This window comes from Phalangium opilio, unplaced genomic scaffold, assembly GCF_054372755.1.
Source record: "Phalangium opilio isolate 3A_F unplaced genomic scaffold, DU_Popi_V2 ptg000089l_1, whole genome shotgun sequence".
Classification (NCBI taxonomy): Eukaryota; Metazoa; Arthropoda; class Arachnida; order Opiliones; family Phalangiidae; genus Phalangium; species Phalangium opilio.
The window spans coordinates 2,454,967-2,468,707 of record NW_028324194.1 but is presented as its reverse complement, the minus strand read 5'-3'; the positions used below and the strand labels follow the sequence as shown (position 1 = coordinate 2,468,707).

The window sequence follows — 13,741 nt, the reverse complement described above, 5'->3', positions numbered from 1 at the left end:
TGGCTAAGGTCAAATCCTTGTCTGGAGGGGTTGGAATGGCTAAGGTCAAATCCTTGTCTGGAGGGGTTGGAATGGCTAAGGTCAAATCCTTGTCTGGAGGGGTTGGAATGGCTAAGGTCAAATCCTTGTCTGGAGGGGTTGGAATGGCTAAGGTCAAATCCTTGTCTGGAGGGGTTGGAATGGCTAAGGTCAGATCCTTGTCTGGAGGGGTTGGAATGGCTAAGGTCAAATCCTTGTCTGGAGGGGTTGGAATGGCTAAGGTCGAATCCTTGTCTGGAGGGGTTGGAATGGCTAAGGTCAGATCCTTGTCTGGAGGGGTTGGAATGGCTAAGGTCAAATCCTTGTCTGGAGGGGTTGGAATGGCTAAGGTCGAATCCTTGTCTGGAGGGGTTGGAATGGCTAAGGTCAAATCCTTGTCTGGAGGGGTTGGAATGGCTAAGGTCAAATCCTTGTCTGGAGGGGTTGGAATGGCTAAGGTCAAATCCTTGTCTGGAGGGGTTGGAATGGCTAAGGTCAAATCCTTGTCTGGAGGGGTTGGAATGGCTAAGGTCAAATCCTTGTCTGGAGGGGTTGGAATGGCTAAGGTCAAATCCTTGTCTGGAGGGGTTGGAATGGCTAAGGTCAAATCCTTGTCTGGAGGGGTTGGAATGGCTAAGGTCAAATCCTTGTCTGGAGGGGTTGGAATGGCTAAGGTCAAATCCTTGTCTGGAGGGGTTGGAATGGCTAAGGTCAAATCCTTGTCTGGAGGGGTTGGAATGGCTAAGGTCAAATCCTTGTCTGGAGGGGTTGGAATGGCTAAGGTCAAATCCTTGTCTGGAGGGGTTGGAATGGCTAAGGTCAAATCCTTGTCTGGAGGGGTTGGAATGGCTAAGGTCAAATCCTTGTCTGGAGGGGTTGGAATGGCTAAGGTCAAATCCTTGTCTGGAGGGGTTGGAATGGCTAAGGTCAGATCCTTGTCTGGAGGGGTTGGAATGGCTAAGGTCAAATCCTTGTCTGGAGGGGTTGGAATGGCTAAGGTCGAATCCTTGTCTGGAGGGGTTGGAATGGCTAAGGTCAAATCCTTGTCTGGAGGGGTTGGAATGGCTAAGGTCAAATCCTTGTCTGGAGGGGTTGGAATGGCTAAGGTCAAATCCTTGTCTGGAGGGGTTGGAATGGCTAAGGTCAAATCCTTGTCTGGAGGGGTTGGAATGGCTAAGGTCAAATCCTTGTCTGGAGGGGTTGGAATGGCTAAGGTCAAATCCTTGTCTGGAGGGGTTGGAATGGCTAAGGTCAAATCCTTGTCTGGAGGGGTTGGAATGGCTAAGGTCAAATCCTTGTCTGGAGGGGTTGGAATGGCTAAGGTCAAATCCTTGTCTGGAGGGGTTGGAATGGCTAAGGTCAAATCCTTGTCTGGAGGGGTTGGAATGGCTAAGGTCAAATCCTTGTCTGGAGGGGTTGGAATGGCTAAGGTCAAATCCTTGTCTGGAGGGGTTGGAATGGCTAAGGTCAAATCCTTGTCTGGAGGGGTTGGAATGGCTAAGGTCAAATCCTTGTCTGGAGGGGTTGGAATGGCTAAGGTCAAATCCTTGTCTGGAGGGGTTGGAATGGCTAAGGTCAAATCCTTGTCTGGAGGGGTTGGAATGGCTATGGTCGAATCCTTGTCTGGAGGGGTTGGAATGGCTAAGGTCAAATCCTTGTCTGGAGGGGTTGGAATGGCTAAGGTCAAATCCTTGTCTGGAGGGGTTGGAATGGCTAAGGTCAAATCCTTGTCTGGAGGGGTTGGAATGGCTAAGGTCAAATCCTTGTCTGGAGGGGTTGGAATGGCTAAGGTCGAATCCTTGTCTGGAGGGGTTGGAATGGCTAAGGTCAAATCCTTGTCTGGAGGGGTTGGAATGGCTAAGGTCAAATCCTTGTCTGGAGGGGTTGGAATGGCTAAGGTCAAATCCTTGTCTGGAGGGGTTGGAATGGCTAAGGTCAAATCCTTGTCTGGAGGGGTTGGAATGGCTAAGGTCAAATCCTTGTCTGGAGGGGTTGGAATGGCTAAGGTCAAATCCTTGTCTGGAGGGGTTGGAATGGCTAAGGTCAAATCCTTGTCTGGAGGGGTTGGAATGGCTAAGGTCAAATCCTTGTCTGGAGGGGTTGGAATGGCTAAGGTCAAATCCTTGTCTGGAGGGGTTGGAATGGCTAAGGTCAAATCCTTGTCTGGAGGGGTTGGAATGGCTAAGGTCAAATCCTTGTCTGGAGGGGTTGGAATGGCTAAGGTCAAATCCTTGTCTGGAGGGGTTGGAATGGCTAAGGTCAAATCCTTGTCTGGAGGGGTTGGAATGGCTAAGGTCAAATCCTTGTCTGGAGGGGTTGGAATGGCTAAGGTCAAATCCTTGTCTGGAGGGGTTGGAATGGCTAAGGTCAAATCCTTGTCTGGAGGGGTTGGAATGGCTATGGTCGAATCCTTGTCTGGAGGGGTTGGAATGGCTAAGGTCAAATCCTTGTCTGGAGGGGTTGGAATGGCTAAGGTCAAATCCTTGTCTGGAGGGGTTGGAATGGCTAAGGTCAAATCCTTGTCTGGAGGGGTTGGAATGGCTAAGGTCAAATCCTTGTCTGGAGGGGTTGGAATGGCTAAGGGCAAATCCTTGTCTGGAGGGGTTGGAATGGCTAAGGTCGAATCCTTGTCTGGAGGGGTTGGAATGGCTAAGGTCGAATCCTTGTCTGGAGGGGTTGGAATGGCTAAGGTCAAATCCTTGTCTGGAGGGGTTGGAATGGCTAAGGTCGAATCCTTGTCTGGAGGGGTTGGAATGGCTAAGGTCAAATCCTTGTCTGGAGGGGTTGGAATGGCTAAGGTCAAATCCTTGTCTGGAGGGGTTGGAATGGCTAAGGTCGAATCCTTGTCTGGAGGGGTTGGAATGGCTAAGGTCAAATCCTTGTCTGGAGGGGTTGGAATGGCTAAGGTCAAATCCTTGTCTGGAGGGGTTGGAATGGCTAAGGTCAAATCCTTGTCTGGAGGGGTTGGAATGGCTAAGGTCAAATCCTTGTCTGGAGGGGTTGGAATGGCTAAGGTCAAATCCTTGTCTGGAGGGGTTGGAATGGCTAAGGTCAAATCCTTGTCTGGAGGGGTTGGAATGGCTATGGTCGAATCCTTGTCTGGAGGGGTTGGAATGGCTAAGGTCAAATCCTTGTCTGGAGGGGTTGGAATGGCTAAGGTCAAATCCTTGTCTGGAGGGGTTGGAATGGCTAAGGTCAAATCCTTGTCTGGAGGGGTTGGAATGGCTAAGGTCAAATCCTTGTCTGGAGGGGTTGGAATGGCTAAGGGCAAATCCTTGTCTGGAGGGGTTGGAATGGCTAAGGTCGAATCCTTGTCTGGAGGGGTTGGAATGGCTAAGGTCGAATCCTTGTCTGGAGGGGTTGGAATGGCTAAGGTCAAATCCTTGTCTGGAGGGGTTGGAATGGCTAAGGTCGAATCCTTGTCTGGAGGGGTTGGAATGGCTAAGGTCGAATCCTTGTCTGGAGGGGTTGGAATGGCTAAGGTCAAATCCTTGTCTGGAGGGGTTGGAATGGCTAAGGTCAAATCCTAATCGGCGTGAAATGATCTTGGAAATTAACAACTGGCGTGGCTTAATTTACGCTAGTGACGTCATAGCCTGACGTAAAAATCGTATTTACCACTTAAATTATTTTCATTCATTCATTGGCTGTCAAAAGAACTAGTTTGCTATAATACTCCACCCTTAACCCTAGGTTCTCTGCCTAGGCTGAGAGAATCGAATATGAACGCGAACGGCGGCGAATCAGCGCATTTAACGTTAAAAAATCTCAAAGGTCACTTCTGCCATGCCTTTTTTAACGAATCATGACATTTTTCGCCTTCGGTAGACAGCTAAACAGACGTAGGGGGAGGTGCTACAATAAAAGGACTCGCCTTATGTTTCCACCATCAAGGGTACAACGAGAGCCCCCTTAGCCATTCCAGCCCCCATACATTCCTGGTATGGCCTAAGGCCTTTAAACACAGATGGACCTTGGATTAAGTACAACTACGTATGGATATAGCACTTCGCGAAAACTTGACTACCGTTTGTCCCTTAAACGGGGCGCCATCTAGGGAGGGCTAATGGCTGAAGTGGGGAAAAATGGCGAATTGTAGATTTAGTGTGACAAGCATACGTCATACCCTATTAGCCAATGGAAGCGCGTGTTTTTAATTTTTATCATGGCTCAAACTCAACTGACAATGGCGCGCGTCAATTTTTTTTCTTCTAACACACGTGACTTATGACGACACTGCTTGTCACACCAAAACTATTTCCATTTTTCCTCTACCCTCTTAGGATTTTCCGTGCGTCTTCATGTGTCAGAGCAGAGAGAATTTAGAAGGGGAGTGGAAGGTCCCCCCCTTTGACTCTATTAAACGTGATGACGCCCAAACAAGATGTCGCGTTGAGCTTTTTGGGGTAGGCGAGTTTCCGGTCACGTGTTCTAAAATATCTCTGTTACAAACGCATCATACCGGAAATCGACCTGCCTAGATAACATTTAGCAGACGACGTTGCGCTACATTCCAAACCACCCCTTCCACTCCCCTTCTAAATTCTCCACTCTCCTTCTAAATTCTCTCTGGTCAGAGGCGATTGCCTTACCGAAGGCTAGAGTGCTATATCCATACGTAATTGTGTTTAATCCAAGGATGAACTGTCTGTTTTGATAAGGAAAAAAACCCCGTTCTTCTCATGGCATCGCCTGTCAGCAGCGTCCCTAGCGGGAGAGTCCCGAAACTTAATTCGACTCAAGCCTTATATTATGGCTATGCTTTGAGTGGAAAAAGTTTCAATATTGGTCGAAGCGTGGCGCTAGAGGCGCTGCTTTAAAAGAACCAGCACGCACCCCTATCTCCATTCCAGTCCATCTGTGTTTAATGCTCTTAGCGGAGCCTCCGAAATGAACTAGGCCCATGCATGTCAAATTTTATGTGGGGAAATATCCAGTTTGTTAAGGAAAATATTTTCACCATATATGTGTACGAGATGGCGCTTATATTACAGTTGTGACAGGGGTCTTCCTTAAATTATCGTTGATATTTTAGGGGTCACTCATAAAATTTTATGATAGAGAAAAGTTTTATCCTAAAATTAACGTAAATGTTTTTGGGGCTATTCACTTTTTATTGAATCATTTGGTTAGAATAGATTGTATGAAACCATGATTCTTTAAATAAAATTGGATTTTAAATTATTTCAATTAAAATAATTCAGTAAGAGTAATAAAACCGTATACTTACAATCCGCGACCTTGGTCCAAATACTTAAGCAGTCGACAGGGTCACGGGGTTGAACTTTGTTTATATTACGGTCGTGTCAGCGCCCCCTAGTGGGAAAACACGGCGAACTAAATTAGTTAATAAAATATTCTCGCTTCGCCACACGCATGGGCCTAGTTCATTTCGGAGGCTCCGCTCTTAGCTAGCTCTTACTGTCTTTAGTTTAGCCCAGGGTTCATACAAACCTGGAAAACCTGGAAATATCAGGGAAATAAATAGTTGACAAAAACTTCAGGGAAATTTAGACTTTTTAGTAAAATTCAGGGAAATCAGGGAAATTTGCGTGAATCAGGGGCCGAATAATTAAGCAAAATGTTCGTGAACATTCCCTCCATTGGAATATCATTAGACCCAACTTTGGAGGCTCATAACTCTGGTTCTACTAGAGATACGGGGATGTCCCTCGAGTATGTTGTAGTCCTATTTGCCCCCCCTCCTTCGTTAACATTTGCTCCATAGGATACTCCATATAGGGAAAAACCTGGGAAATTCAGGGAAGTATATGGGGAAAAACCTGGAAATCTCAGGGAAATTTGTTTTCCAAAAGTTGTATGAACTCTGATTAAGCCCCTGCAGGAATATTTTACGCAAGCCTATAAATTTTCGTCTACCTACTGCCGCGCCACCTAGGGAATATTTTTGACATTAAAAACACCTTATATGATAGCCGCCTCCGTAGAAATGGAGCTCGCAACTATTAATCGGTTACAAAATTGTAAATTGAGTTTAAAAGTAATGTCAAACCATTGGTAAATTATTACAAAATGTAATATAATTAACCCATTTTGTAATGGCATTTTTTTTGGTGCTAGTTAATCTTGAACCTGAAGTAGTCGCCATTTTGTAGTTAATGTTTAAAGGGTCTGTAAAGCTTTCGGCGGACGCTTGGATTTTTTTGGAAAAAATCGTTATTGACGTCACAACCCGGGGGGGGGGGGGGGTTAAGCAAAACGAAAGTCTTTCCTTCTTTCAGGGAATACAGGGTTCATACAAGATTTGGAAAACAAATTTCCCTGAGATTTCCAGGTTTTTCCCCATATACTTCCCTGAGTTTTCCAGGTTTTTCCCTATATGGGGTATTCCATGGAGCAAATGTTAACGAAGGAGGGGGGGGGGCAAATAGGACTATAACATACTAAAAGAACATCCCAGTATCTCTAGTACAACCAGAGTTATGAGCCTCCCAAAGTATAGTGTAATGTTAATCCTATGGAGCAAATGTTCACGAACATTTTGCTCAATTACTCGGCCCCTGTTTGACGCAAATTTCCCTGAATTTTACTAAAATTTCGAAATTTCCCTGAATTTTCCCTGAGGTTTTTGTCAACTATTTATTTCCCTGAATTTTCCCTGAGGTTTTTGTCAACTATTTATTTCCCTGATTTTTCCAGGTTTTCCCTGTTTTCCAGGTTTGTATGAACCCTGGAATATAGTGTTAAGGGATTTCCCTATTTTTGTGTTATTCAGCCTTATCCGGCAGGTGATACAATTGGGCCAATCACAGCGACTTCAATGATTTTCCGAAGGGGGGGGGGGATTCGAGTGACTATAAAAAAAAATTCAACGTCCGCCGACAATTTTACAGCCCCTTTAAAGGGACTGTAAACAGGGAATCGGTCGGTGGGTAAAAATTATTTGAAATACGTCAGAGGCAGGTTACCAAGGAGAGGCATGGTTCAAAGAAACTCAGTTCACTTGTTTCCGAAAACTAGCATTTCACGGAGTTGGCGCTGCGATCGATCGCGAAAAACAAGGACTAAGTGTCCAGTCCCCACTCCATGTAAAGTATTTGGATCTTGACGTCACGTAATGCCTGTGACGTATTTCAAATAATTTTTACACATCCGCCGATGCCTTCTTTAAGAAGCTTCAACAGATGTTTCAGAGACCAGATTTACCTATAAGTGCATGCACTCTCACTTTGTTCTTTAGACACCCTTTAAAGGGACTGTAAAAAAGGCATCGGCGGGTGGGTTAAAATTATTTGAAATATGTCAGAGGCACGTGACCGAGGAGAGGCGTGGTTCAAAGAAGCTTAGTCCATTTTATTTCGAAAATTACCACTTCATGGAATTGGCGCTTCAATCTCTTGAAAAACAAGGATTAAAGGGACTGTAAAGTAGGCATCAGCGGGTGGGTAAAAACTTTTTGAAATGCGTCACAGGCACCACGTGACAAGATACAAAGAATCCACATGGAGTGGGACTGGACACCTAGTCCTTGTTTTTTGCGAGATTCCAGCGCCAATTCTCCGAAGTGTCAGTTTTCGAAATAAAACGAACTAAGCTTCTTTGAACCACGCCTTTCCTGAGTCACGTGTCTCTGACGTATTTCAAATAATTTTTACCCACCCGCTGATCCCTTCTTTACAGTCCTTTTAAGTTCCGCTTCTTGTGGAGTCTTTGTATCTTGGCGTGACGGTTAGCGCTTTCGCCTCGCAGCAAGAGAATCCCGGGTGGGATCCCGGACTGTGGCACCGGGTGAAAAATCTGGGAGCAAATCCTTCTGCGTAGAGTTTGCAAGTTCTCTCTCCGCTTATTTAAAGGAGTTTTCCTCCGCGGTCTAACCCGGTTTCTCCTTTCCATCAAAACTTGCAGAGGTTAACGCTAATAGTTAGTATAGGGCGCTGTTGGTTAACTGTGGCATAGGGGATAGCCACCACCCCTCTATGCAATGTAAAGGGACCCACCTGTAAACAAGCCACAGGCTTAGTGTGGAAATCCCTTCATAGACAAAGCCTAGATTATTATTATAAATTTTACCCACAAGCAGATTCCTTCTTTTCTTTGCAGTCCCTTTAAAGTGTCACATTTTTCATTATGCAGGTGAGGACAGTTTAACTGAATCCATAAATTGCCCGGACTGCTCTTACACAACCACCCAAAGACGTTACTTGAGAGCCCATCGCAAACGGATACATCTTAATGTAGCCTTCCAACCAAAAATGCTCAAAACGTCATCTGAACGACAAACCTCTGAACCGCAGATGCACCAATCATTTGTACCACAAATAAACTTCGAACCTAGGGTACTGAGGGTTAGAACCATAAGTCCGACGCTGATTACGGGTGACGAGAAATACAAATGCACTGATTGCGATTACTCTACTAACACGGGGAAACTGTTAACGGAACACTCTTGCATTCACACCGGAATTTACCCTTATAAGTGTGAATTCTGCGCTTACCAATGCTCGCGTAACAGAAACCTTAAAATTCACGTACAGAGGGTTCACTTAAAGACCGTGAAACCCGAACCCGATATCGATACTCTATTGCCATTGGACAATTCCAATGATGAGAATACTCTTAGCTGTTCGCAGTGCTCATTCACAACCACGTGCGATACGTATTTAAAAAGTCATTGCCAACGAGTACATAATGAACCAAACATCGTAGATGCTACTTTACCTCAAGGGAAGCATAAATGCCCCGAGTGTTATTACTCGACAGACTTCTACAACTCTTTGAAAGAACACTTACACACTCATACGAAAGAGCGTCCATTTAGTTGCCATTTGTGTCCGTACAAAACTGGACGTGAGGCGAGTTTGAAAGTTCACTTTAGCAGAGTGCATATTACTACGCTGCCTGTCGAACAGCAGACGACAATAGACGAAAGCGATCCATCGGAAGATAGTGATTCCGACGATTCTACGGAGTCTTCTGAAGATGATTCGACGACCAAGGCTTTAAACTGCACCCAGTGCGATTTCACTACTACTATTAAAGAAGTATTGGATCAGCACTGCAAAGGGAAGCATTCTGTCGTAAGCCATAACAGCATTATAGAATTCAAATGCCCAAAATGCGAATTTAAAACGAATTCGCAAAGTATTTGGATACAACATTCTTGCGATACTGTTGTCGAGAATCCGTATATTTGCGATTTATGCTCGTTTCAAACTAATCGCAAAAGAAAACTTGGAAATCATATCTTGAAGACTCATTACCGGTATTCCGGGGCCATCGATCCTGATATCGGTGATGACTCCGATGATAGCGAATCTTCCGAGAGTAGTGATGTTACGGACACGTCAGATTCCGATGATGCCTTATTACCACCAGCTCTAAGCTTAACGTGCTTTCAGTGTAACTTCGTAACTGTCGATCCAGGAATTTTGAATGAACACTACAAACGCGTTCATTCTAAACCTAAGAAACCGAAAGATATAGCGAAGGAGACAGATGGGAAGTACAAATGTATGGTCTGTGGTTATTCTACATATTACAAAGAGAGTATGATAACACACTCTTACGTCCATTCCGGAAATTTCCCCTTTAAGTGCCATTTATGCACTTTTCAGTGCGCGTATGATGCGAAGTTGGAAGAGCATGTTGCGAAAAAGCATGGGGAACAGTTGAAAGGCCCTCCAAACTACGACACCGACTCCAATGGTAGCTGGGTTAACTGTTCGCAGTGCGATTACGCAACTACAAGTCAATACCACTTAAAATTGCATAGCAAACGTTACCATTCCGATACAATTACAATCACACCTTCTATCAGCAATTCGCAGTTCAAATGTACGGAGTGCAATTTTTCGACGCCTTTAAGAAGGATTTTGATGAATCATTCTTGTATACATACTGGGGTATACCCTTTCAATTGCAAGTATTGCGAGTATAAAACTGTCCTAAAAACTAATTTGAATAGACACGTTTATAAAGTTCACAACAATCGAACTGTCAAATTTCGCAAAATCAAATCAAATTCCAACGACAATAGTACAAACGTAGTAACCCTTAATTGTGACAAATGCGATTTCACTACCATCAATGAAAAATATTTGAAGTTGCATATAAAACGCGATCACGTTGTGGTTGGTAACGCCGCGACAGCGACGCTAATGCCTGACAGTGACGCCAAGGGTCACAAATGTACGGTTTGTGGTTATAACGCGAAATTCCTCGGTCATTTGAAGGAACATATGTGTAAGCATACCGGCTTATACCCATTCAATTGTCATATATGCCCTTTCAAGACACTCCGAAATAGGGAACTCCAAAAACACGTCAAGAAACACTCGCAAGTTTCGGGTATTGTAAAATGTGACGTATGCAGTTACGTCACAAGCAACGAAAAATATTTAAATGTTCACATGAAGCGATTTCATTCTAAAGCGTCGGCAACGGAAAATGTTTCATCGTCCGAATCCGAATCCAGTCTGGATTCGTCGGACGTAAATTCGTCCAATCAAGATGATAGTTTGATTCCAAATACGTCACCTGCTTCCAAACAAAACGATAATCTGATTCAAAATATGTCACCTGGATCCAATCAAGACGATAATATGATGACCCCTGGATCCAATCAAAACGACAATTTGATTCAAAGTATATCACCTGGATCCAATCAAGACGATAATTTGATGTCACCTGGATCCAATCAAGACAATTTTATGTCACCTGGATCCAATCAAGACAATTTTATGTCACCTGGATCCAATCAAGAAAATTTTATGTCACCTGGATCCAATCAAGACAATTTTATGTCACCTGGATCCAATCAAAACAATTTGATTCCAAATATGTCACCTGGATCCAATCAAAACAATTTGATTCCAAATATGTCACCTGGATCCAATCAAAACAATTTGATTCCAAATATGTCACCTGGATCCAATCAAGATGATAATTTGATGTCACCTGGATCCAATCAAGACGATAATTTGATGTCACCTGGATCCAATCAAGACTATATTTTCATTCCAAATATGTCACCTGGATCGAATCAAGACGATAATTTAGCTCCAAATATGTCACCTGGATCCAATCAAGACGATATTTTCATTCCAAATATATCACTTGGATCAAATGAAGACGATAATTTGACTCCAAATATGTCACCTGGTTCGGACATCCATTCGTCCAATCACGAAGATAATTTAATTCGGCGATCGTGTCTTATTGATCACGAATACGTTCAGTCAAAGAATATTAATCCCCAACCATTCGAATACAAGTGTCTTCAATGTAACCTTCGTTTTGAAAGCGAATACGAAGTTCAAGATCATTGCCGGAAAGCGCAAGTCGTTAAAGGAGACCAACCAAATCGTCGGGAATTTTTCCGATGTCGCAATTGCGCTTATCATAGCAAGCATGAAAAGAATCTTAAAGTTCATATAATGAAGGCTCATAAAAAACATCCCGTAAAATGCAGGCAATGCGGCGATGAATTCCCAGAAGTTGCGGACCTTGTACGACATACGGCGATTAAGCATCAAAAGTGCGATATTTGTAAAGTGGAGTTCAAATCGACGCAAGTACTTTGGGATCACGAAACGATTCATAACCGGAAGTGTACCGTCCGTCTCTATCGACTTTCGCGTAGATTGGACAAACCATACGCTAGAGTATGCCTAAGAGAATATTATAGCTGCCTTTCACGGAAGAAATCAAGCCCAAAAGAAGCAGCACCAATGGCTAAAGACATATACGTTTTAAATAACGAAGAAATTGTTTTCGCTGGCTCATAATTTCCTTAGTCATTATTCATAAGATACATGGGCTAAACCAAAAACGGATTTATGGGATAAGAACGTCGGATCGTAGCTTTAGCCTCTAGTATCATCCTCGCATACTTTATTGAGAAACTTCGTCTGCTTATATTTTGACTCCACCCACAAATTCGATCTCTAGAAGTAGCTATATACAGAATTTGTGGGTGGAGTCAAAATATAAGCAGACGAAGTTTCTCAATAAAGTATGCGAAGATGGGGAGTGAATTCGCTAAGTCCGACGTTCTTATCCCATAAATCCGTTTTTGGCTAAACTTATTCTTTTTGTTCCTTTCAAGGGAAATTAATTTAAACAGCCAAAATTAAAATTAAAAAACATTTAAAATTGTTATCCTCGAAACAATCGATTGGTCATTGAAAGAAAAGTTAAGGTAACGTAACGTTATACCTTAAAAGAACGGCTGCTTTTTCTAAATATAAAAGGAATTAAATATTAAAACTAAATTAAATTATCTCTTATTACAATATCGTAATTAGTACATTTAATTAGTCTTAAAAATAATCAAGGACTATACTGCACCATCCGCCATTGGTTTAGTGGCGTCTGCTAAATCGAACCCCTTACCCCTTTCATACTATTACCTCTCATAGCCTGTAAGAATTCAACCTATCTCGTAGGGTTAAGTGGTTCGATTTAGCAGACGCCACTAAACCAATGGCGGATGGTGCAATGCTAATCATCAAACCATTAGTTTAGTGGCGTCTGCTAAATAGAACCTCTTACCCCTTTTATACTGTTACCTCTCTCGGCCTGTGAGAATTCAACCAATCCCTTTATGGGTAAGTGGTTCGATTTAGCAGACGCCGCTAAACCAATGGCGGTAATTAGTCTTAAAAATAATCAACCATTAGTTTAGTGGCGTCTGCTAAATAGAACCTCTTACCCCTTTTACCCCTTACCTCTCTCGGCCTGTGAGAATTCAACCAATCCTGTAGGGTTAAGTGGTTCTGGCTAGCAGACGCCACTAAACCAATGGCGGATGGCGCAGTAGTCCTTGATTATTTTAAGACTAATTAAATGTACTAATTATCATATTGTAATAAGAGATAATTTATTAGTTATTTTAATATTTAATTCCTTTTATATTTAGAAAAAGCAGCCGTCCTTTTAAGTTATAATGTTCTATACCTTTCAGTTTAATCAAAAAATTCCCCCTTCAATATTTGATTTTCTTCGCGTTTTTAACGATTATTTGATTTCATTTTGTTCGTTTAAGAATTCCTATATGTTATAAAAAGTGCCTTAACGCTAACACTTGTATATTAAAGTGCCAGAACACTGGTCCACTCTCCTTACGTAGATCGATACCAATTGACATTCAAATTGTTTGTTTTTCCATTGTACAAAACATGTATACATTTGTTTTAACTTTCAAAGTTTCATAAAAAATAATATGAAAATATCTTTAATAAAAATTGATCTTTATTTACATTACAAAGGTTGGAATTCTGGAAATTTCTATTCTTTTTATTTAAAATACAAAATACCATAACCCTATAATACTTTCCATAAGTATTGGATGGCTGGAAGGGCCTATCGTATGTCAGACCAGGGATAGATTTAATTTTAGAAGTAGTAGGAATGGAGAACAGTTAGTATTTACTTCAGTCCGACTCATAGCCCAGTATGGAGCCCCTCCCTGCAACACGTAACGAAAATTTTAAATTATCTTATTGGCTCACTTAAACTACGTTTTGATGACGTTGCTGACGCGGACGCCGAAAAATACGTAATTCCTTTTTACCTCTGTCGCTATGACCCTCCCGCCTCTTCTTTCATACCCCCCCATTCGTCCCGTGGAACGGGGTCTGGGACTTTGACGAGCGCCCACATTACTCTGTTCTCCATTCCTACTTCTAAAATTAAATCTATCCCTGATCAGGCAAGCATTAAACACAAGTCTCGGCTGTGGTTTAGTTGAGACCAGTCCCCT

General features: G+C 42.8%; 1 protein-coding gene across 4 annotated transcripts in view; it reads left to right on the top strand.

The window, feature by feature from the left end:
- Positions 1–13,246, top strand: part of LOC149646959 (uncharacterized) — a 29,656-nt gene extending 16,410 nt beyond the window's left edge. Inside the window, exons 5-6 of one of the 4 annotated variants that reach the window (XM_089849768.1) lie at positions 8,113–10,785; positions 10,903–13,246. In XM_089849768.1, the coding sequence (XP_089705894.1) occupies positions 8,113–10,785; positions 10,903–11,765 (3,536 nt within the window). In that variant the 3' untranslated portion in view covers positions 11,766–13,246. Of the gene's footprint in view, positions 1–8,112 lie in introns of all 4 variants that reach the window. The other 3 variants (XM_089849770.1, XM_089849769.1, XM_089849767.1) reach the window with 3 other exon arrangements.
- Positions 13,247–13,741: the final 495 nt, after the last annotated feature.